Here is a 25,534-nt window from a genome sequence, read left to right on the forward strand (position 1 = left end):
AATGCCACCTTTTCGAATAGATATGTTATGGCTATAAAAACCTGTCTTCTTCCACAGGTTTGATGCAATGAAATTTTCAGAATAAAAACTCTCTTCTTTTCTTTACAAATATTTTGTGTGATCAATCAATGCGTTCTGTGCGTTCGAAGAATCCGCCTATTTGAGGTACCACTATAGTTGGATTGAAGATCATTTTATCCTGGGAGGAAAAATTTCACAACCCCGTACAGTGAGGGGAATTATTTCCTTAAGGAAATTTTGTGAATTCGGACGACTTGGCCTATTCAATTTCTGCTTCATCTTATTTTTCTTGAAAAATAAATACACCTCTTGGAAAGATCATTTTGATCTTGTGTTGAGGGTATTTGATACTTCATTGTGTTCTTGTTTATAATTGAACTCTAATTGAAGTTGTTGTAATATACAGATTCTGCATACCCGACCATATTGTGGAAAATAACAGAAACAACAATAGTTTTGTGGGGTAGTAGGATGCCCGCATATTTTAGGTGTCATTTTGAAAATTTGAAATAACTTTGATGATGTATTTATGTCTTTTCTCTTTAAAAAAAAAAAATACTAGAGTTGAACGAACATAGAGATGTTAAAAAAAAAAAATGCAAATTTCAACCATTGATGAACTATTTGTGTGCTCGTTTGTACCGATGCACGAAAAAATCTATTTTGTGTCTCACATAATCGTATAAGTTATGTGATATGCTTTAGTTCACACATATGCTTCTGAGTCCGTTCATTTATTTATATTTAAAGAGATAATATACGGCATACCTCAAGTTAACAAAAACAAACTAGGCATGTTGGTATTATCTCTTCAACCAAATAGGTATCTCTTATTTGACACAAATATGCCTCCTATTACTCAAAATTATCAGCCTAGATACCATATACATTTTTTATTTTGGTTCGCCCGTTTGACCATTCAGACAACTCCGTTCATGCCATCGGGTCACATTCCCCCGCTCCTCAGCCTGCCTGAAAGTTTTAGATCGATTTTCGACCCAAAACACGATTGAGCCTTGGGCACACCCCAAAATCATGAAGTCAGAACCTCAAATTTCTTTGCTAATCTAGATCTAAATGCAGCTCTACAATATATTTCTTATGTAATTTGCCTCAAAATTTCCTTTATTATTTTTCGTCTGTTCTGAACACAAATTTAAATTCTTTCTCTTTCATATGAAATACATGCACTAGCTACAGGTGCTTTCTAAACTTCTATACTTGAATTCTTACCCTTGCAATTTTATACTTTGTCTATTAACACCTTGTAATTGAAATATTTATGACATAATCGGACATCAATTTTATAATCAAATTATTTGAAATATGTTAGTTTGTCCTTCGTTACATTTTTAATCTAAAACATATCTTTAACACTAGTTAACTAGCTTAAAAATATTTTTTAAACAGCTAGTTAAATCGCTTAAAACTACCTTTCATACAAATAATTATTCTAAAATAAATAAAAATAATCAATTGTGCTATTCAACTATTCAAAATGAAGTAATTTTCTCAAAATATTAACTCAAAAGTATATGTTTGATTAAAGACATTTCTTAAATCTTAAAATATACTAGTAGTAGTAGATGGTTTCAATGCTTGGCCCTACCCTTAAAAAGTGACCATAAGAATTTCGAGACAAACTTTTCTTTCCTTAACGCCATTATTTAACAGGGTCAATGTTAAAAAATAAAAATAAAAATCTCCCTATTGAAGAATAGTGAATAGTCTATGCTAGAACTATTTTAATAGTAATTGATTTTTACTATATAATATTTATTTATTTATATATATACAGTGAAATAAATATTAGTAATGCAAGCCTTAATCAATTTTTAATTTATGACTTCATCATCATCATTTCCATCTTCCATCTACATCTCCATTTCCATTTCTCCAGCTCTGCTCCCCTCTGGAGCTCACCCCACCCACTAGTTTCACTGTTAATTTGATCAATTTACTTGTACTGTTTTTCATAGATCCGAACATAATCCCTCTCTGGTACTAATTCAGATTCATATTTTTAGCTATTTAAATTAAATTCTGTTTAATTAATTAATTCGTTGATGCGATTTTTTTTTTTTTGTTCTGATTTTTTACAGTTGAGTAAAATTGAGATGGGAAAATTTGATCTACTACCAATTCCGAAAGATAAAGCGGTGAGTTTAATCTTTTATTTTTTAACCTTAAATTTTCACTTAAATTTTTTATTTTCCCAGTTGAGTTTTGGGATTTTTGATGAATTTAACTGGATATTTTTACTCTTTTATGAGTTTATTTCTTTCCTTAATTAGCTATAGAAACTTTCTATTTTGGTAACTAGTAATGAAAGTTATAGAGTGCGTTGGATTTTATCTGTTATTTGAATATATTGAGTTGTTTATTAGCATTTCTGTGATCATATGCTATTTAGTTGGTAGCGGAGCTAGAATTTTCTATTTTTTCAATTTGGTTTCGGGGTTTTGATGAATTGAACTGGATATTTTTACTCTTTATGACCTTTTTTTTCTTTCTTTAATTAGTTTAGAATCTTTTTATTTTGGTAACTTGTAATGAAAGTTATAGAGTACATTGGATTTTATCTGTTATTTGAATATATTGAGTTATTTCTGTAGCATTTGTGTGATCGTATACTCTATAGTCAGTGGCGGAGATAGAATTTTTGATTTTTTCAATTTGGTTTTGGGGTTTTGATGAATTTAACTGGATACGTTTACTATTTATGACCCTTTTTTTTCTTTCTTTAATCAGTTCAGAATCTTTCTATTTTGGTAACTTGTAATGAAGGTTATAGAGTACATTGGATTTTATCTGTTGTTATTTGAATATGTTGATCTATTTCTGTAGCATTTGTGTGATCGTATACTCTATAATCAGTGGCAGAGCCAGAATTTTCGATTTTTTCAATTTGGTTTCAGGGTTTTGATGAATTTAACTGGATATTTTTACTCTTTATGACCTTTTTTGTTTCTTTAATTTGTTTAGAATCTTTCTATTTTGGTAACTTGTAAGGAAAGTCATAGAGTACATTGGATTTTATCTGTTATTTGAATATATTGAGTTATTTATTACCATTCTGTGATCATATGCTATTTAGTCGGTAGCGGAGCTAGAATTTTCTGTTATCCCTGTCATATTCTGAAATTAAAATACGATAGAAATTTTAAATAAAGTAGAGCCAGAAATGGGGATGAAACTGAATTTATATGTATTTACAATGTGTCTTACTGGGAAAGTCTCAACCTATTCAATGTGGAAAGGTGCTACTTCAAATTGCATCCTTTCTAGTGTCTTCTCGGGAAAATACCTATTTTTTTTTCATTCGCACCTCTAAAACCCAACATTTTCGCTTGGGGGGTGGGGGGTCAAAATATAAAGAAGTAAATCCAAGAAGAAGATAAGGGGTGTCAATATGTAATATATATATAAAACGAGATGGTTTTCAGTACAACCTATGTACTCTCCTTGTCAATATACACAAATGTTAACTTCTCAAAAAAAAATATACTTTATATACATTAAGCAAATATTTTTACCAAGCCACACAGGGTAATTTCTGACACGTGGCTCCTCTACTGTCTGTTGTAATTAGCTTATATGGGGTTTTTCCTTTCTCTTATTAGAATGTTGGGTTATTTCCGTAGCATTTCTTTGATCATATGCGCATTGGACTGTGGCGAATTTCTTCCTATTTTGGTCTCCTTTTAGTGAAATTTGTAGTAATTTTGGTTTATATATTATGATAATCGTGGGTTATTTCTAGCACTTTTTTTGTAATACATTCTGTGGAAAGTAGCTTATTGTCTTCCTATTCGTTACTTGTAACAATATATATATTAATTGGGTTTTATCTATTACTAAATCTTGGGTTAGTTATTTCTGTATCATTTTTTTGATCAGATGCTTTGTGGTAATTGCAGTACTTAAGGGAGGAACTTGCTAGGGTAGATGAGAACTGGGCTGCTGCCCGGTTCGATTCACTGCCTCATGTTGTTCGTATATTAACCTCAAAAGATCGTGAAGGTGATGTCCAAGTCTTAAAGGAGCAGAGTGAAATTATTGAGGAAGTTGTGGATGAAGTAGTGCATGCCTACCATGGTGGCTTCAATAAAGCTATTCAAAATTATTCTCAGGTGTCTTGTTTCATCGTTCCTTATTTGATAGTTTTCTTTAGTAGTGAATTTCCTAGATATGCTAGTTGCAAGCAAATGTTTATTTAATTGAGTTGTCCTAGAAAGAGATGCTCACACTCATTCTGATTTTTGCTATGGTTCCTTTTCATGGCTGATACCTTGAGGAATTTAAAAAGATATGAACAGAAAGAAAGCTCACTAGTGCAGATGCATAAGATCCTGTCATCTTTACTTTCCCTATTTTTATTGTACACTCAATGACATGTATAGATAATGGAATTGATATTGTTGAATAGGACTCCTACCAGTGCATGAATCCTTCATACACTGTTTCTTTAATAGAAGTTACTTTTGTTTCTAGAAAAAATCTAAATGAAGAAAAAAGTTGAAACAATAGTTTTGACCTTAGCCCTTCCATTAAAAAAAGGATAGAAAATGATTGAACACAAGAACCAAGAAACCTTTTTTTTGTGATAAGTAGTAAGTTATTGATATATTAAAATGAAAAATACACGTGTATACAGGGGATTATATAGAAAGTGTAGAATCCTGGAGTGTCTTAGAAAAACTATAATCAAAAAGCTTATAATAGATTGAATTCACAAATCACAACATAAATGGATAACTATCTTCACTTTCAATCTACTAAATAACTATCTTCTCTTATGTAATCTATGAAGTTTTACGAGAAGCTGGACATCGAAGCAAAAGAATTCCAAAAATACTAACCATAATATCCATTACTATGAAACTTGAAGACAAGGGTTGGGTAGATACATATAGAAACACATTTTTCAGGGTAGAGAATGGGAGGAATATTAACTTTTGGGAAAATATATTGGTCTGGAGAAATGTTGCTAACAGATGAGTTTCCGAGCATTTATAGAGTATCTTGTCGAAGGGAAGTAGTAGTTTTACAAATTAGGGGGAAACAAGGGGAGGAAACGTTTTTGGATTTAAGGCTGCAGAGGGATTTCCAGGATTGGAAGGTGAATGAATTCCAAAGGTTGTTAGCTTTACTCCAGCAACATTGTGAGCCAGTCGATAGATACGATTCAATGAGATGGAAGTTGGGGAATAATTGTGTGTTTTCTGTCAAGTTCTTTCTACGAGAAGCTCTTTGTGAGGGCATATGAGGTTTTCCCTGGGAAATCGATTTGGATTCCTAAGGTGCGGAGGAAGTTGTGTTCTTTCACATGGTTAGCTGCTATAAGGGTGATTTTGACGGAGGATAACCTTAGGAAAAGAAGGCTGTCTCGGACACCACAAAAAAAACCCTTAAGAAAAGGAAGATTGTCTGTATCAGCTGGTGTTACTTATGCAAAGAGATGGCAAAGATGTGGATTATCTTCTAATTCACTGCAGCCTTGTCACGAGACTATGGTGGGATATGTTCCAGTTGGTTTGGTATGTCGTGGGTGATGCCAAGATCTGTGAAAGACTTGCTTTGTTGGGAAGCTGGAAGAAGCAGGAGAAAGAGCAGGGCATGGCTCCTCTAGCTTTTATGTGGATTATTAGGAGAGAGATATAGGAGGGCTTTCGAAGGGGTAGAAATGAGTTTTGAGCAGTTGATTTGTAGTCTCCGATCCCTTATTGATTTTAGGTGCCCCAATGTCCCGGGATATATAGAGGATTGGGGGTCTTTCTTAGAGAACCATATCTTTTCATAGATTCTTTACTTTGGTATGCTTCTTGTATACGGCCGCGTTTAGCCTTTTGATTTATGAAATGAAATTGTTTTACCTGATCAAAAAAGGTTTCCTCAATAGGTATCAAAAATAAAACTCACTGGTTGGCTATTCTCATCTCTAACCAATGCTGGCTTCCAACATACTTTTGAGCTTGGAATGAGAAGTAACTGTTCCTTAAAAAAGGAGAAAAAGAAAATGTTTTCTTTTTGATGAAATAAGAAGGATATCATTAACAAAAAGCATCAAGAAGATGCAAGCATTACAAAGAAGGAATTATCAGCTCCCAGGAAGGCCAATTAAAAAAGCTATTGCAGTTATCAACATAGATCTATGGAGCTGATAAATTATAGGAAAGAATCAATAATAGTTATAGAGGGGTGGTTGACCAAACTAAAAAGACTAATCAGACATCTAGACGTAAGAGAAGGGATGGGAGTTGGGATGCCATCAGAACACCTTCTGATCAAAACAGCCTTTGATCAAAACACCTTTTACTGGACATATAGAACTATATGCTAGGGTAATTCATTACAGCTTATTCATTCCTTCCCTCGCCGTGGTGTTATATCTATTAACTAGCGCCATTCTTGGAGAATATAGGTAAAAGGACACTCTTAATTACTTAATAAGGTTATACTCAAATGACACTATCACTATAATTGATGTTTTAAACTCATTATAGATATAGAGCAATGGAGTTTGTAGTACATCTGTATATAAGGTTTCAGTACAACCCATGTACTGTTGTGATATAATACAAAGTTACCGAGTTCGAAACATTTTTTTTTTTATAAGGTTTGTTATCAGGCTTTGATTGTCAAAAAAACTTTTTATGGTTATCACATTGTCAGGGAATTGTTCTCCGTTTTGCCACTATGATTAAAAATGCAATGGGAGATGTAGCTTTATCTATTTAAGTTAGTTATAGGACACGAAAATGCTTGGCCCCAGACCACGATTATATTGGAATGTAATTAGTTTTATTCGTTAGCCATCTTTGAAATTTATTATTTTGAGATTTACTTTGAAGAACCTTAAGCTCTGATTCTCCAATATTTATTGAATTACTCTTTGGATTAGAAACAAAACCTTATGCTATGACTTAGCTGTTAGGCTATATAAAGTTGTAACCTGTTTTTGTATTTCATATACCTTTTATCTCTCTCTCTCTCTCTATATATATATATATATAATTTTTTTTTCTTTTTTTTTTTTGCATAGAGTTGTACTTTCAACTAATTTAACAACCTAATGAAGCTAGTCGGAGAGGTCTCTGTTTTAGATTCTAGACCAAAAATCAGGTGCTTGGTGATAGATGTTGTCTCTTCTATTTGTTAATTAATTTGGTGAATCTTTTGTTTTGCTAAAGGAAAAATACAAAACTTAAACCAATCTAAACATTATGTTGTTAAGTTCACTCTGTCTGAAATCAATTGAATTTAAGTTGTTGGTCTTTCTGAAAGAGGTCTGGAGCTGTTACGTGAAATTAATAACGACTTGGAGCATTTAAGTTAGCTGATTGTACATAACCGATAAGTTTCAAGTGCTGAAACTGATTTTATAAATAAACAGTTATGTGTTTTGGATAGAAGTGTTGAAATTGATAATAAGCAGTTGCATTCTGTATAAACTATAAAGTGCTGATAAGATCTTCATTTTCGACAAGTTGTAAATATGGTTTTCAGTGCAACCTATGTACTGGTTTCAGGGAATACAAACAAATGTTACCTTCTCAAAAAAATAAATAAAGTGCCGATAAGATGCTGTTTTGTTAACATGACTAAACCCTCAACATTTCCACAAAAAAATTATAAATTTGGAAGTATCTTTGTAAAGTAAAGGTGGAACAAGGATATGGAATAGAGAGGAAAGTTGGCGATTCTGTTTTGGGAAAGGTATTTTGGGAATTAAAAAAATATTAAAGATAAAATAGTAAAAAATATTGTCAAACCCAAAGTTCTTATAAGATGAAAATCCAGGAGTCGGGGATGACGAGCTTATAACTTTAGGCTGATTTTGGCTTATAAGCACGTTTAGTGTCTACCAAACGCACAGATAAATGAAAAGGTTCTTATATGTCTGTATGACCCGTTTATAAGCTTAGCCAAACATCTCTTATATCTGGTGAGGCTGATGCTACTTCTGGAGTAAGTACAGAAGCAAGCTTCTCTCAGCACAACCTGAAACATGGCACGTTGTTTATGTATGTAATTAGTTTAGCCAGTGCTGAAGTCTAGTTTTATGATTTTCTGTTGCCTTTTTTAATACTCTTCTTATTCTTATATATCAAATGATATTCATCTTATTCTTTTAGTCTACTTTTACCTTCAGATTTTGCGGTTATTCAGTGAATCTACCCAAAGTATTGGTGTTTTAAAGAGTGACTTGGCGGAGGCAAAGAAGCTTCTTGGTGCTCGTAACAAGCAGTTGCATCAGTTATGGTATCGGTCTGTTACATTGCGACATATTATCTCCTTGTTAGATCAAATAGAAGGCATAGCTAAGGTCAGTTGTCTTCCTTTATATTCTTTTAATTAGTGTCGTCGTTATTATTCTTGCTCCAGTCCCTGCTATATTTCTAATTAATTGCCGCATTTCTCGCAATGCACTCTGTCTATGTTGCAAGTGGGTGCATTCTAGCATTGAAATTGTCGAAACTTCTAGTTATCAAGAAAAATGTCTAAACTGCTCTGTTTGGAAGATAATTTAGTGTCTTATCTGTGAATCAATTGATAAGCAGAAAATTATATTTACATTTTGAAACAGGTAAGGGTTTTGTAAATAATAGCCAATCACTAAGACAGTGCTTGTGATGACATATTCTGGGATCCCCCTATACAGAACTTTAGAAGGGTTCTGAATTGATGTGACCTAGCACACTGTCGTCATCCTTTACCTCTTGAAAGTCACACCAAAAAGCCAAAAACCATAGAAAGTCACACCAAAAAGCCAAAAACCATAGATGTCTGAATTTGGATTCTACTTCTAAGCAATTGAAGGATTCAAAACATATAATTGCAATATCCCATTAAGAGTAAATATAGTTTTAGTTTGTCGATAAAGTAAACTACCAAATAGCTTGATCTATGGCTCTGCCGCTCCGTGCTGTAATTGTGAAGCTATAAGAGCACCTTTTCAGCACATCCAAGGGTGAGACTTGTAGGTCGATGAAGTTGGAATAAAGACCATGAGAGACCAGGGCTCGAATTCCCCTGCAGGCATTAGGCGATTTCTTTAATTTTTTATTAAAGAAAGTTGGGTAAAGGTCTCTGGGTTCCCGTTCTCAATAATGAAAACGTTCTGTAAATATTTTCAGAGTTCGTAATATTAGTTCAACTTTTAGTAAACCTCATCTAAGCACTTGTTCTTCCCCAGTTGTGGTATGAATTTTTCGTGGACTTGCCTTATATTTATATCGTGCTCTTGGCCTCCCAAATGTTTATGATGTTGTGGTCCTTCCAGAGACAGCAGCCTGCACCTGTTGATGATGATATGCAGATTCTCAAATACCTTCAGCCTTTTATTTTATCATCATTTTCCATTTTCATCCTCGTTGATGGATTACTTTTCTTTTCTACCACAGGTTCCTGCTCGTATCGAAAAGCTCATTAATGAAAAACAATTCTATGCTGCTGTGCAGTTGCATGTTCAATCGGCTCTTATGCTTGAACGGGAGGGCCTTCAAACGGTGAGTTAATTAAAACTTCATAACTGATTCTACCTTCACACTTTGCCTGTGGCTGCTTGAAAGAGACTGGACACAGTTTCAGCATACTGAATTTTTTTTTTGGGTCACACATCTCAAATTTCTCTACCATGTTCATATTATCTAGTTTGAAATCCACGTTAAAACTGATTTTGTGAAAAGAGGCAGCTTTTTCCTATTGTCCATTACAATTACTAATGCTGCATCTCCTGTGGTCGACACAGCAACCCCAATTTCAAGTTGATAAACAAGTTTTTAGCACTAATCTCTTGTAACATTTTGTTGGCAATTCTTAATGCTGAAACGATGGCTTGGTGTACTTACTGTATGTTGTTGGTATCATACAGGTTGGAGCTTTACAGGATGTCAGATCTGAGTTGACAAAGCTACGGGGAGTTCTCTTCTATAAAGTTTTGGAGGATCTGCATGCCCATCTTTATAATAAGGGTGAATACAGGTACATATTAGTTACGCTTAATTTGAGGTCGTATACATGCCAAGTTTTTCATTGTAGACATTGTTGTTTTCTTCTATCGATGAATCTGAAGCTTGATATCTATATTATGCTGTCCTTACCACTTAAATTATTGAAGCTGAGGTGCCTGTAGTAATGCAACTCGATATTCTGAATGTTGAGATACATAATTGTGTGATTAACTAATTTGGTTGTGCTTGGAATTAACGGAGCACAGTTTTGGAGGTGATTCTTCTTGTACTTTGTTATCCTCAACTTTCTGTTGAGAGGAGCCTCACGTTTTTTAATTAGATTTTAATTTCAGATGTTGCTTTATATTTGCTTAATATTGGCCTTCCTTATGCAGTTCAACTTTCTTCAATACCAGTGAAAGGGATGATGAAGTACCAACCACTGTAGCTGTACCATTGTCCATGAACAACTCACAGCCTCTCTCTCGAAGAACTAGATTGCTAAAAGGTGACAATCAGTTTGGTTCATTTGGAGCTGGGGAAGGATCCCACAGAACTAGCTCTATTGATGGCAGGTAAGACAAAAAGCAAATTTTAACTGATGTGGTTCTGTTGGCAATATCATCCTCAAACCTCAATATTGTTGCAGATGACCACATGTAAATCTAGACCTTCCTCTTCATTGGTTTCATCATTAAGAGAACTCGCTAACATCCTCTACATAAACACCTTTCAGTGATAGTTTAACTTTACCAGTCTTTTGGTAGATTTCTCTGTCTATTCCTCTTCCTGGTAGAAGTGATAGCAGCTGAGTAACTTTCTTCTGCCTTATTTGCAGCTCCCTAGTAGAAGGTCATGATGAGGATGGTGAAGATACTTTGTCAGATGGCAATCCTGCCTCTTTAAGGATTAATGGCACTGATGGTGCTTCGAAGGATGTAAAAATTTTCTCACATCAAGTTCCGACATGGCTTTCAGATTCTACACCAGATGAATTTGTTGTAAGAAAGATGCCAAATCAAGCTAGTTTGGGGTTGTGGCATAGTTGATTGATTGATATAAAGTTGCCTTCTGCATGCTGTCAATATTAAACTTCTGATGCTCTCCAATATATTTCGAATGTAGGAAGCAGTCAGGAAAGCTGATGCTCCGTTGCATGTGAAGTACCTGCAGACCATGGTCGAGTGTCTTTGCATGCTTGGGAAAGTAGCAGCAGCAGGAGCCATAATATGGTTAGTTCTCATGTTCATGCTTTTGGGCCAATTTGAAGTAATGCTCTGAATCGATCAATGCATACTTCTCATTTTGTTCATTTTAGAATAACCTCGTAGGCTGTGGGATGCAAATAGTGCTAACCAAAAGCATAATCTGTCACTGGAGAGGTGATTTTGCCATCAGAAATGATCAAGGGAAGGTCTTGAATCTTTGCTGGACAGTTGAGACAGGAGCTCTTTTAAAACTAGTACACGAACTGGCTAAGATCCAATTTTTCAATACTGCAAACCATGTCGATAAAGGATGCCACTCATGATTTTAAGCCAAATTTGCTCTTTTGGCCCATCCTATTTGCAAATAAACATATTCCTGTGAATGCTTGAATACAATGCTAATGGCGGTCACCAGAAATATGATGTTATCCTTGCTCTAAATTATTATGATTTCACTTGTTTACTTTTCATGATTGAATTGATTGAGTCTTATATTTGTTTCTATCTTTCCGTATAGAGGTTATCTTCTTCATGTTTCATTTGTGGTATTTGAATATGTAGTCTCTATTTACTTTTATTTTATTGTATTTGTTTCAACAGCCAAAGGTTACGACCTACTATCCACGAGATAATCACGACAAAGATCAAAGCTCATGCCGAAAATGCTTTACGGCCTCGCATTGGCCAGGCTGCTCAAGCAGCCATTACAGGTCTTCACTATCTTAAAGGGCAAGTGGAGAGTTTTCAGTCTTCAAAACAGAAGCATCAAAATGGGATATATCTCGCAGTGCTACTAGCAGTCAGCCCTGTTTCACCTGTCATGGCTCCTACAGGAATAGCACAGGCAGCTGCAAAGGAACTCCTTGATTCAATTCTTGATACTGTTGTTCATATATTTGGTAAGTGATAAGGTCTTGCAAATTTCTTTATCATTTTTGCTTTTCTTTCCCTTAATGATTTTGCTTCAAGTACTCTGCATTCAGCTTCACAATCTTGTACTTTTGGTTTGTAATTGCAACTGAACAATTTACAGAGAACCATGTAATTGTTGGAGAACTTCTTGAGTCAAAGTGCTCACAACAAGTTGACTTGAACACGCCAAAGTCCATGCCGACAGACATCAGTTGGAACCCTGATTCAGATGCATCTCAAGCCACTGGAGGCTATAGTATTGGCTTTTCATTGACTGTCTTACAGGTCAGTTTCTTCGTTGTCAATCATTTGCATTCTGATGCCCAAGATTCCTCTTGGTTAGAGTACAGATATATGGTGGAGTAACAAGGCATTGCCTATTTCATTATGGATGATACGAATATATTCACTAATGTTATTGTGCGAACAGAGTGAATGCCAACAACTCATATGTGAGATCCTGCGAGCTACTCCAGAGGCTGCATCCGCAGATGCTGCTGTCCAAACAGCAAGACTTGCAAGCAAGGCCCCTTCAAAGGATAAGAGGCAAGTAAATGGACTGCTTATTGCTGTTGTCCTAAAGCTTGTGATCTCTATATTTTATGTTATTTTACTTTCCTGTCTTCTATTTAAATTCAACTCAATTTATCATTAAATTGAAAATCTGTTTGCTTTTGCTCCTTTTTCCCATTTTCTTTGTTTAATAGGTTGTTCTCTTCTTGTTGTTTTGTTTGGGTATTTTCTATGTTAAGGAACGGAATTGGTTAAATTCATGTGCAATCATTCAGTCAACTAGTCAATTCCCGTTTTGACATATTTCTTTATACTTGTAACCACACTGGAAAGGCCTAAGTGCCTAAGTGATGTAACACAATTCTCTTAGTGGGGTAGAGTATCTGGAAAGTGGCAACTACTTATAAACTTCAATCGTTTATTTTTCTTATTTGTTGCAAATTATTATTTAGTTAGGATTATAAGATGGACAAACCCTAAGGCTTTTGAAATTATAATGGAGGATAGAATTGTCAAGAGTGCCAACTTTCTGGAGCTAGAAGTAGCCAAGCTGGAAGGAGTATCTTGGAGACAGCAGTCAGGTGAATATGGCTGAATCAAAGTGATAAAGCCACAGTGTTTTCACAGAATGGCAAATGTACATGGAAGATAGAACCACATTTATAGTCCTTCGTGTCATCTTTTCTTCTTCTGAGTGTCTTATCCACGATCAGCGCACGGGAAGGATCGTTGGCCTCAGAGTAGGGGAGATAACTAAAGACCCAGATTCCGTCAGCGGAGATCCTAAACTTTTATAACTATCTGTATCATGAAAATGAGGGATGGAGACAGAATTATATATGGACTCTATTCCCAAATTACCTACTGAAGAAAGTGACTGACATGGCCATTCACAGAGGAAGTCCTAGAAGTGGTGCAAAACTGTGATGGGGCTTCATGGTTAAGAATGATTTGCTGAAGGATCTGTATGAGAAAAAAAGGGATGATTTTCTGAAGGACGTAAATTACTTTCATCTGTTGGAATGTTAACAAAAGAACTTAAATGCCTCATACATTTTACTAGTTCCCAACAAACGTTACATAAAAGAACTAAATGATTTTAGGCCTATTGAATTCCCTAGAAATGTGAAATAATTCCTTGAGAAGTCATAAACTAAAGGATTTTAAGGCATTATCACCGTGAGAAGTGCGAATAGAAACACCAAATTGATTTTCAGTTTCTTCTGGTGCATCAGTTATTGCATTACTTTGTTGTTGTTACTGATCCGTTTTAGCTGTTGATAAACATACGTAAGGCTTTCCCAGTTATTTGCTATGTCTTCTTTACTTTTGTAGTCTTTTCGTACTGCTTTGATATGTGTTGCCTGAGATGAGAGGTTCTCGGAAACAACCTCTCTACCTCCACTAGTTAGCGGTAAGGTCTGCGTACACTTTACCCTTCCCAAACCCCTCCAATGAGATTTCACTGGGTATATTTTGTTGTTGTTGTATAGAAAAGGAACTACTTTTTGTTCTGTTACCTATCGTATGTCAACTTTCTCTCCAGTTGATCATTTACCATCTTTGATTCGTATTGGTTTCAGGGATGGGTCAGAAGATGGTCTAACATTTGCATTTCGTTTCACAGATGCTACTGTATCCATTTCAAATCAAGGTATGTCAGGAGGTTTACCAAAATAACAAAGTATATTGAGTCTTAGATTTGTTTGTTTGGGCTTTATTGCATGTCTATTTTCCTACTGATCTTGTTAGTAAACTAATGAGCATGCAAGAAAGATTCTTGTTGCACCTTCATCTCTTGTTTGGTTAGTTTAGTGATTTTGTCTCTATAACAATTTTCACTCAGGGGTTGACCTCATTAGGCAAGGATGGGGTAAAAGAGGCTCCAATGTACTCCAAGAAGGTTATGGTACATCAGCTATTTTACCTGAGCAGGGAATTTATCTAGCAGCCTCGATATTCCGACCCGTTCTTCAGGTTTGATCTAATCATAATGCTATAATCAATCCAAGAGTACTGAAAGTTCTTTTCTAATATTACTTGAACATTCTATCTACAGTTTACGGATAGAGTCGCTTCCATGCTGCCACAGAAGTTCTCCCAACTTGGGTAAGCTGGATACTTTTTGTTCCTTATCTTGTTTGATGGGATTGTGTTCTTAATTCTTATGTAAAGTGTAATGGTTGTTGATAATAAGTAACCTTCTTTTCACATGATCCCACCTTGAAATGATTTGTCTACTAATCAGCGAAACCCCCCCTCCAAAGTTAGAAAAGAAAATAAGGATAATTTCATCTTGCCTTGTTAAATCTACTGCTTTGGCAGAGAGAAATCTAATTACTGAAGAAACAGTTAATGATTTAGCATATTGTTGTTTGGTATTTACTGTTCTCATTTCCATGTTGCACTTATAGTAGTATAAAATAAATTTCCCTGAGTCGTGGAGGGAAATTGTCACGCCCCAAAATGAATTGCGACGTGGTCAGCACGCAGTGCCTGCTAACTTGCACCGAGTGAACCACTATAATACCATACATACCCAACTGATAGTCGCGTAACTCAATTCATTAAATTAATAGCAATATTAACTGTGAGAATGATAAAGTAATTCATCACCGATCAGAGTGCATCAGACATATACTAGTGGAATACTAGTATACTAATACTAGTGAAATAGAGTGATCCCACAGGTACAAAGGTGGGCTCACGAAAAGGAGAAAGCTGAAGGACTCTAGCCCATACACTGGGAACCATGCTATTTGGTCTGATAGGGGTTTCGTCAGCAATATTGCAGATCCATATTTCATTTTAATACGATACTCTTCCTTCACTCGTACATATATTTATTGCAGGAATGATGGACTTCTGGCATTTGTGGAGAACTTTGTGAAAGATCACTTCTTACCGGCAATGTTTGTTGATTATCGGAAAGCTGTACAGCAGGCAATATCAAGCAAGTCTCTTTACAGGCTACATCCTTTGCTAGCTAATGAGTGTTTTAGAAGTTGCAATGTACAATGTCTGTTGGTCAAAACACAATATAGGGATTTTAATGGTAAAAAAGAAGAAAGTGTGCTCACGTTAAATGGGAAAATAAGCAAAACTGAATATTGCATTGCATGTTGTTATCAAAAAGAATATTGCATCGCATGATTGAGAAAGAGATTTGAACATGTGGTACATATTGATTGGACAGCTCCTAATCCAGAAATTTGTCATTGTTTTTCAAAAGCACCTTTGATTGCTTTTTGTTGCAAAGTTAATTGATGCGGATCCTTGGGTCTGATCTCAAAAATTGCCAGGTCACGTCCACATATTGCAACTAGTGACATATTTCCTTAGCATTGAAAACTTTTCTTGTCTATTTCTGCTTAGTTCTCTGTAATGGAGTCTTGCATCTATCTGTCCATGTATAACATATGAATAAGTTGTATTACTAAATGATATGCATAAAAAGTTAGGCATCAATTATACTAGCTCTTGGCCCGTGTATTGATAACTTCAACCTTTATTCCGACATACTGTGAAAATCGCAGTGAAGGACAGTTACTTGATATTCTTACCTATAATCACCATAGAAGTTTGGCTATAGGAAATTTAAATGGAGTTACATTTATTTTAGTACATATTAAACACCTCTAATAATCTGCTAGACCATAGGCTTGGTCTGGTGGCGACAGCACAATATGTGTTATGTGGGTTTAGCACACGTCACAAATTCAAAACTTGCCGCTGAACAAAGCCTTGTATTTAAGTGGATTAGGGTGGAGAGGCGGAAGACCATTGTACACTAAGTTTTGAACATGTGATACTGGTCCTTAAGGATTTTTCGGTATCAAAAAAAAATAATAAAACATCAGCCAGCATATTTAGCAATGGAGTTTAAGCTGATGCTTAATATTCTCAATTTTCCGCAAATGCACTAAAAATGTAAAATCTGCTTACATTGTTGAATTATGTAAATAGATACTAGGCTATGAAGTTGTGATACTTAAAGTTCTTTTATAGGCCCAGCGGCATTTCGTCCACGCGCGCATGCTGTCACATCTTATACCCCATTGGCTGAGAAAGGTCGGCCAATCCTGCAAGGACTTTTGGCAATAGATTTCTTAGCAAAAGAGGTACTATATTTTCATTACTTTTCTGATAAATCTTTTGTATTTGTCATTTCATTAATTTTGAGTAGTCAAGTGCCTTAAGTTGATCAGTTCTATTCTGACTGCTGTCAGTAAGTATGAGTGATGTTAACATCATATATTGTTGTATGCACGGTGAAGACATCATTGTTTGTCCTCTGATGATATCTTAAGTGTTTTGATTTCATTTACTCTCCGTCTTTTCTCTTCTCGGGTTGCATTAGCCTGGTTAATATTTTTTCCAGTTCTCTTATTTGGCTTAGTCTTCAGCATTTAAATATTTACATTCACACAGGTGCTTGGATGGGCACAAGCAATGCCAAAGTTTGCTGTTGCTCTTGTGAACTATGTTCAAACTTTTCTGGAAAGAACATATGAGAGATGTCGCACTTCATACATGGAGGTTTGGACAATTCCTTCTCCTTTGATGGTTGTTTGAGTTTAGATAGCGGGGGTGCTAATCGATATTTCTAGTTATCTAGAGGATAATCTATGGAAAGGAAGCATTAGTTCTTTAATCATAATTGCTCTCAATATTATTATTATTATTATTATTATTATTATTTTGAAAATTGAGCGAATTACTCTATCTATCCAGATGAGAAAAGTTTTCTTTTCAATAGACAAGAAGACTTTTTCAGCTAATGTCTAAACGAAAATCTTCCAACCAACCAAATCAGAGAGTAGCCTTATGAGAATCGTCCTAATTCTTACATCTTCAAATTTTATTATCTTTTTCCTCATACAAGGGGAAACTTTCACTTTGTGGGGCATAGTTAGTAAATGTAGTCGAGTGTAGAAGTAGAATATTATTAGGTTGCCTCAGTTTCCTCGTTCCACCTTTGTTCACTTGTCAATCTTATATCTTATTTATTCAGGCAGTTCTTGAGAAGCAAAGTTATATGCTCATAGGCAGACATGACATTGAAAATCTGATGCGACGCGATCCAGCTAGTGCATGTTTACCTTGTTCAGTTGGTGAGCTCAACACAGAATATGGTGCTTCCAGTGGTGAAAGTTCAGAGATTGAAATGGAAATCAGTGACACATTACTGAAGTTGCGGCCAATCAGACAGGTATCTAGTTGTGGTTCTTTTTTGGGGGCTGGGGGTGTCTCTGGCTATGTAGACAATAGCTAAAGAGGTAAATATTTGTGTCAGGATGATCAGTAACAAACCTATTAGAAATGCAGTGTTTTAATCCTAATTGAAAATCAAAAAGAAGAAGAAGATGAATACTAATGTGAAAAGAGGTGGAACGTGGTGCATTACCCTACAAGTGAGATGAATCTGAAAATAATGGAGCGATAGATAATAGCATAGAACTGACATTGATTAAGCAAACTTGGCAAGTGAAATATTTTGATATATCTTTTTGTTGTGCAGTGTCAAAAATATTGAGATGCTAAGCTAGTTTCAATTCATTTTTGCAGGAAAACTTGATTCGTGATGATAACAAGCTAATTTTACTGGCATCTTTAAGTGATTCATTGGAATATGTTGCCGATTCAATTGAAAGGCAAGTTCTTCAATCTTTTTGCAGTATTGTCCTTCATTTTGGATGTTTGCTTCAGTCATGAGAACAGAGTTTTTCATGGGTTTCACATAGTTAGCGAGACGATTGCTGTTCAGACAAGCATTTTTGAGTAACTGTACTCATAATATGGATGGACGAAAATATGTTTGTTCATTTGGTTATTGGGGCACTAAATTTAGTCAGAGTGCACAGTAGATACCACATATTTCCCTATCATTCATTACCAATCAGCAAGTAACTACTGTTGGGCGTCTTGCTTTGATATTCCTAACAGACATCTCATCCTCTTTCAAGTTTATTATAATATGTTTATTAATTTGGACCCATCCTTTTAGTTTCAATACCTGGAAGATTCAAAATTTTAATTTGACCGCATGCCTTCCATGGAAGTCGAAAGGAAGGATTTGTCTTACTGAAAGGCCCGAAAAGGTTTCCTAGGGAAAAGGAGAAGGAGAAGTTGTCTTGAAAAATACACACGCATCTGGGACACTGGTATCCTTTAAAATTTCTGCATCTGCCTCCTCTCCCCCTCACCCTCACCCCACGGTAGCTGGCTAAATGCATCATTTTTTCAGAGAAGCTTTGGCATTGATTATTGCTTGTATATATTGAAATTTTTGGTACAACCGACAGGTTCTGTTTGAGCTTTGAATACCTTTTTATGGCTTGTCTTATTTCTATTCAAATTGCAGGCTCGCGAAGATTTGCCATAGCACATCAAAAAAGGTGGAAGAAAATGGGGGGCAGAAAGCTCCACATCATTCTAGAACAAGCAGTATGCCTCCTAAGGATTTGGCATCTTTTGCTGAAGAATATAGGAAACTTGCAATTGATTGCCTCAAGGTTCTTCGTGTGGAGATGCAACTGGAAACTATTTTTCATCTGCAGGTTTGTGGGCATGTGTGGTGATTTCGATTAACTTTTGTTGTGGAAGAGGGTAGTATTTACGACCAACAGTGTGAGCAACTCTTTTACAGGAAATGACGAGTAAGGAATTCCTGGATGATCAAGATGCAGAGGAGCCGGATGATTATGTTATTTCATTAACTTCCCTGGTAAATTTTTCTTCAGTCTTTAGTGTATAATAGCTTTCCCTATCATTTTCTGGTAGAGATCTCTTTTCTTACCCTTTCGAAGTCTCCTTATGGTAGTAAGGATGTGTGGATGTTGTGATTTACCATGTTATCTCTTTCTATCTTCTCCTTTGAGATTCAAATTTTTTACGTTGTGGATGAGCTAAATTCGAATGCTGACTGTTCTCTTGGGAGGGGGGTAGTATGATGATATCGTGTTTCATCTATTTTTAATTTTATATCCCGACTTCATTGTAGGGTCTCATACCTCCTCAGTGCCCCATCTATGATATTAAATTCTAAAACTTTATAGGATCGTTGTAATCTACTAGTGTTCTCTTTTTTTGTTGGAAAGTTTTTGGAGGTCTCCAGCATATCCGTAATGCCGATGAATACAACATTACCTTTATCAAAAAAGATATTAATTCTAAAGAATACTCCCTCCGTTTCAATTTGTTTGTCTGGTTGACTTGATACGGAGTTTAAGAATGTGAAGAAGACTTTTGAATCTTGTGGTTTTAAACTAAAGATGTGTAGAATGTACTAAAATACCCTTTAATCTTGTGCTCTTAAACATGCATGTGGAAAGTTACTATCAAAGAGTTGCCAAAAAGGAAAGAGACGGAAGCTCTGGGGACCAGCTTATTCTGTGTGACCAAAATGGTACCGATATTTGGCCAATTGACTAATAGTTTTCCTTCTATGACCTCATGTGGTCTTTAAAAGAAATAAATAAAAGTCGTTTAGAGATGTGAATGACTGCATAGGAGTAAAATCATCCCGCAGAATGAAGCTAGATGACAACGCTTTCATTTTTGCTTTAGCATATTACTCGTTCAGAATTAATTCAATGGTTTCTTTCTTCCAGTTACTTCCTTTTTGGGGTTATCAACCAATTGAAGATTATTGTCCATTTCAATTTAGTTCTTCAATACAAAGTTATAGAACCAAATTACATATCTTTGTTTTCTCTGGTTTCCATAATCCAGATTACACGCCGGGATGAGGAAATGGCACCCTTCATTGCAGGATCAAGGCGGAACTATATATTCGGTGGTATATGTAGTGTTGCTTCAAATGGATCAATCAAGGTCTGCAGAGAGCGGTTCTGTTGATTAATTCTGATATTCAATTGAACTTCCAATCACCTCCCATCTTATTCTTATCTTCATCACCTCCTAGGCTTTGGCTGATTTGAAATCTATCAACCTGTTTGGAGTTCAACAAATATGCCGTAATTCCATTGCACTGGAACAGGTGGTTTCTCTTCCGTTGAAAAGATTTCTTTACGGTTCTTCCATTTAGTGAACTAATGCAATTCAATTAATTTGATCTCTAAATTAACATCTTCTAGGGACCCAATCTGTCTACTCATTGATTTGATGCGATTTTCATTTTTCCTTTCTAGCTTCGATGCTTGCGTTCTTATTTTTTCACACAACATGGCTAATAGATTTTTGCCAAGTTGTTTAGGCTTTGGCTGCTATCCCCTCGATCGACGGTGAAGCTGTACAATTGAGATTAGACCGTGTTAGAACGTACTATGAGCTGTTGAACTTGCCATTTGAGGTAATCAAGTCTGCAATTTCACGCCGTTTTAACTTTTTGATGTTGTGCTTCTGACTTTTAGTCTCAACATGTGTGTAATCATTGAGTTCCTTTTCTCAGGCCCTACTTGCATTTATCGCGGAACATGAGAACCTGTTTTCATTTGCAGAGTAAGTATTTTGATGTTAGTGCAGTTAATAGATATGACAATTGGGCTACAAGTGGTAATGAAAACAAACATCCACCGTCTTCTCTTCAGGTACTCTGATCTTCTTAAGGCTCAGGTCCCGGGTAGGGACATTCCAGCTGATGCACTAGATCGTGTAGCTGAAGTTTTACCCCGCTAATTCAAGTGAAGTGCAGAACACTGCCTTTTTGGGACTTGCTGGACGAGTGTTTGCAGATTGATTCTTTTTATGTTGCAGAGCTTTGTGAAGTGCAGGCATATGTATAGATGGTTGGAAGAAGCTTAACCCGAATGTTCATGGTTTTGGTCAGGGCTGTTAAGACTTATCGTTGTTATTATTCTTTTTGTAGTCATATTCTTTAGGGTCCTGCATCATTTTTTGGCAAGCTTTAATTTTCTTCTTGTTCATATGAAGGGCTTTTCTTTAGTTTGGATGAAATGAATCATGCCTGTAAAATTCTGTATCGAGTAATAAAAGATCTTCGCTTCAAACGCGGAATGTAACGTGGTTCTTCAACACAATGGCTAAGAAAAGCACATAAAGGATATGCCTCACCATCTCGCATTCTGAGCACCATAGATTTGTTCCAATTATTTATTGGAATGAAATACTTACCAAGGAAGTATTTTCTGATATTTGTCTTTTAAGGATTTGGTTTTCGGTTAATTTCTTTGATAGGATCATCCAATGATATTTTTAGTTGTGTTGGCATGTAACTCTTCACTGGCTCTCTCTGTCTGTAGAGTGAATCACGCAATGAAAAGAACACAATGCTGCCTCCATTTGTGTGTCAACCTTTTGGTTATCAAAAGGCAACGAACACTTGTTAAAGCTACAATTTAGCTGAAGTGAGTTGGTTTTTCCTGATGTGCACTTCGGTTTATTGAAAAATGTACAGCTAGTAATGTGAGCTATATTGCTCGGACTCTCCAAAAATTGTTGCTGCATTCATGTTGATCTTTCAAAAGTGTACTACTTTTGGAGGACTTAACGCGCCTACCAACATTGTTGAAGAGTTTAAGTAGAACAAATATAGAAGATTCAGCTAAAGGATGATCTTTTATATTTTGTTGTCTAAAGAAAGTGGGGAGCAGAGTGGATTGAGTACAAAAAGATTAGTATTGTTGACTCTAATTAGCTCATAATTAAGGTGTAGTTTTCCAACTGGAACAATGGAAACTCCATTGCCAAAAAGAAGATAGCTGTTGTATTTTAAAATTACAAGATTTGATGTTACATCCTTTTCCCCAGGGGCAGTGTGTGGAAGATCCATCCTAATTTTGTTTTAGTGAAAATCTAGGAGAAAATTTGGCTATTAAGCTTTCTCAAATTTTCAATTAGAAAAATGGTCTACTGAGAAAATTCGGTTATTAAACCTCTTCAAGTTTTCAATTAGCAAAATGGCCTACTTCTATTTTCTCATCCTTTGGATTGATAATCAATCTGTACATATATAGATCGGATCGATAATCGATCTGTCGGATTGATAATCAATCCGTCTAGATATAGGTTGGATAAATAATAAATCTGTCTAAAAAATGGGTCGTTTCCCTAAAAAAAAAAAAACATAATCCCAATCTTATTAGAATTATTTATACTCTTTCCCACTTCCTTAATTACTTTACTCTCTCCCGATTTATATACATAACAAGGCCGACATATACATTACAAGGCCGATTCATATGCATAACAAGTATGACAAGGCCGACATATACATAACAGGGCCGACATATATACATAGAAAGCTATGTAATATGTTTGAAGAGATGAGATTTTTTGTAATAAGTGAAACTTAAGTTGTGGGTTTGTGTAATTTTTAGAAAAAAAAAAACTTGTAGTCTATTTAATTAAAAAGAAGACTTGAAAAGATCATTTAACAAAAAATCTCAAAATCTAGTAAAAAATCACAATAATCACAGTGCAGTATGAGTTAAGGGTAGGTGTAAATCATCTTAACTCAGTAACTTTGGTTCAGATCCTGGATATAGATATGAATAAAATTTCACTAAAAGCATAATACTACAGATTTCAAACTCGGCAAATCAAATGGATTGCATTAAATTTAGGAACTCGGACTCATAATGTTCAAATCCTGGATGGACGAATACTTTTTTTTTTCTTTCCTCCATATTGACACACTAGTCAAATTGGAACGTTGATAAATTATAATGCATATGTGATATGTATAAGAACGGTACGTAATTTACAAATATATATCATAAGATATCTTACTTACATTTTGTGGGCTACTTACAAGACTTGTAAATACACGTTAGTAAAAGAGGCTACTTCATAATGCTCTACTTCTGTAGATTCAAAAGCTGAGCTTGAAACATAGGGCTCAACTTTAGTGTCTTCTTAGCCAAATTGCGAATATCCTCTCGTGAAGATTCATTTGATATTCGTACAATTTCATCCAACGCTCCACTCGACACGAAATCTCTAGCATTACCCTCTGCCATAGCCATAAGAAGTTGTTACTTTTAACAAATATCTCTACGTTTCTGGTATTGTGAAACACTTCATATATAAATAATTTTTTGAGGCAGGGGGCATCAGATCCCCAGACTACTAGCACTTGCCAAGGAAACAAGGTATATACATGTGCAATGTGCATATTACTCTAATAGGTTTCGTGAATCATGAAAGAAGCGATAAGAAGAAATAAGTTTGGATAAGTAGCTAACCATTTTGTGCGAGATGGCAGAGAGCAAGTTCAATGTGGCGCCTAGTGGAAGAAGAAGCACTGTTAGAGTTGGTTATCAACCATCTCAATACACCATCTTCCAAAAGAGTAGAACGGCCTTTCCTATGTCCTGGAAAAGTAATAATAATCAAGCGTAGGTTAACGGGAAAAGCAGTAATTACATCCATGTGTGAACCACGCAAACCTTGAATTGTTCCTCGCGATTCACACTTTGCAAAGTTGGCCAATCCTCTGGCAACCTGCGCAATGACTTCAATATTTCCAGATCTGGCCATTTCTAACAAGGCTTTGACAGCTCCATCTTCCCTCAATGTAACATGTAACTTTTCTGCCATGAGATAGATCCTTATCAATATTCAACATAAATGAATAAATCATCCAGCCTCGGAGGATAATGAAACAAAATGTTGCTAAATCTTTTTAAAAAACAAAAGGTCAACATGGAGTTGAGGAGGATAATGCATTACAAAACAATTTGCGCTAGTCATTCCAACAATACAAATGAAAGCAGAAAGCTTAGGGAACATAACGCAAATCAATTGCCATCTTCTGCACAGGAATGACTACACAGACTACAGCCAGTGACCTAAACTTACCGTTTCCACACAAATTTGCAATTGCTCCTGCTGCCATTCGAAGAGTTTGGGCGTCTTCAGTTTTGGCAGCTGTATTGGCTAATAGTTGAGCACCTCCTTTACTGGATATTAATCCTTGATTCATTTCTGAACAGGTTAAAATTTGAATATTTTCAGTACAATGCTAGTGAAATTGGATTGATTAGCCCTTAACATCAGATTCATATGAAACAAGAAAGAACTTTCAGAGGGTTAAAATAGCAAGCTGATTGGATAATAGTCAAAGTTTGCTTTCCTCCAGAACATCATGGCGAGCTTAGATCACAGATGCAACTATATTCTGATGTTTACGCCTTTAACTTGAAAAATCATAAACGGATTGATGCACAAGATTACTATCACTTGAACGTTCTATAATATATGGTTAAAGGAAGTTCCAGTGATTTTTGGAAGTCGGAGCACAGATGTAAACAAATGAGTGTTTATATCCTGAATGGTTATGGAGCTGGTAGCCTACTTTTGTTTGTCTAATTGTTAGCTTCTTAGAGTATTTTCTTGCTACCTTTTCAATTGTCCCTTGCTTTTCTAAATAGATCAGTTAAGGACTCAAGGCTCCTTCGCCCAAACTGGATTTAGTTTTCCTTACTACCCAATCATAAACAGCTGTGGATCATGTACTCTATTCTGCCCCTTGCACCATCATGAAGCTCAAATAAAAATTTGAAATTTAGATGACTAAGCATACAAGACTAGCGTATTCATACTTATCAATTATCATTGTGTCTAAATCCTTCTTATGGCCAGCACAAGGAAGATTATGCTAACTTACTTCATCGACATCTCAGCAGAGGCAGAAACATGATTAAGAAGGTTCCAATGAATGAAAAAATCCACACCAACCAAATTCTTAGGAAAAGTAAGACAGTAATGAAGAAAAGATTCACAGGTACCATTCATTGCCAAATTGGCAATAGCTCCGGAAGCTACTCTGAGTATAGTTGCATTTTGGGATGACTGTAGCAGCATGAGAAGTGCATCTAAACCACCTTCCTGCACAATCTTTTCCTGATTGCTGTCTGAAATAAGAAAAAAGGACTCAGGTTTTTCCTCTGCGTATAATCTGCTGATTTCTTTATTTTATTAACAGAAATGATAATAACT

At 35.5% G+C, this 25,534-nt stretch overlaps 2 protein-coding genes across 7 annotated transcripts in view; one reads left to right on the forward strand and one right to left on the reverse strand.

Annotated features, from left to right (window-relative positions):
• The first annotated feature begins 1,821 nt into the window (after positions 1–1,821).
• Positions 1,822–21,607, forward strand: LOC107850598 (exocyst complex component SEC8). 3 transcript variants are annotated; one of them, XM_047400736.1, is made up of 27 exons: positions 1,825–2,022; positions 2,124–2,180; positions 3,942–4,154; positions 8,177–8,350; positions 9,429–9,533; positions 9,899–10,008; positions 10,373–10,552; positions 10,816–10,978; positions 11,103–11,209; positions 11,786–12,084; positions 12,219–12,382; positions 12,528–12,643; positions 14,194–14,264; positions 14,457–14,587; positions 14,670–14,719; positions 15,463–15,563; positions 16,619–16,731; positions 17,042–17,149; positions 17,625–17,822; positions 18,179–18,264; positions 18,975–19,170; positions 19,260–19,337; positions 20,345–20,446; positions 20,538–20,612; positions 20,829–20,924; positions 21,024–21,073; positions 21,163–21,607. In XM_047400736.1, the coding sequence occupies exons 2-27, from the start codon at positions 2,139–2,141 to the stop codon at positions 21,248–21,250; spliced, it is 3,216 nt and encodes a 1,071-aa protein (XP_047256692.1). In that variant the 5' UTR covers positions 1,825–2,022; positions 2,124–2,138; the 3' UTR covers positions 21,251–21,607. The 3 variants fall into 3 exon arrangements, 2 of the variants coding, with proteins under 2 accessions (XP_047256692.1, XP_047256693.1); XM_047400737.1 differs by having other exon boundaries at positions 1,826–2,022; positions 3,922–4,154; XR_007048152.1 differs by lacking the exons at positions 20,538–20,612; positions 20,829–20,924; positions 21,024–21,073; positions 21,163–21,607 and having other exon boundaries at positions 1,822–2,022; positions 19,240–19,337; positions 20,345–20,416.
• A 1,510-nt stretch (positions 21,608–23,117) lies between these two features.
• Positions 23,118–25,534, reverse strand: part of LOC107850913 (kinesin-like protein KIN-UC) — a 23,453-nt gene continuing 21,036 nt past the window's right edge. For 3 of the 4 annotated variants that reach the window (XM_016695729.2, XM_047400733.1, XM_047400734.1), the window contains 5 exons: positions 25,324–25,449; positions 24,395–24,520; positions 23,983–24,126; positions 23,779–23,907; positions 23,118–23,546 (listed from right to left, as the gene is read on the reverse strand). In XM_016695729.2, the coding sequence (XP_016551215.2) occupies positions 23,392–23,546; positions 23,779–23,907; positions 23,983–24,126; positions 24,395–24,520; positions 25,324–25,449 (680 nt within the window). In that variant the 3' untranslated portion in view covers positions 23,118–23,391. Of the gene's footprint in view, positions 23,547–23,778; positions 23,908–23,982; positions 24,127–24,394; positions 24,521–25,323; positions 25,450–25,534 lie in introns of those variants that run through there. The other variant, XM_047400735.1, reaches the window with a different exon arrangement.

Source organism: Capsicum annuum, chromosome 12, assembly GCF_002878395.1.
Source record: "Capsicum annuum cultivar UCD-10X-F1 chromosome 12, UCD10Xv1.1, whole genome shotgun sequence".
Lineage (NCBI taxonomy): Eukaryota > Viridiplantae > Streptophyta > Magnoliopsida > Solanales > Solanaceae > Capsicum > Capsicum annuum.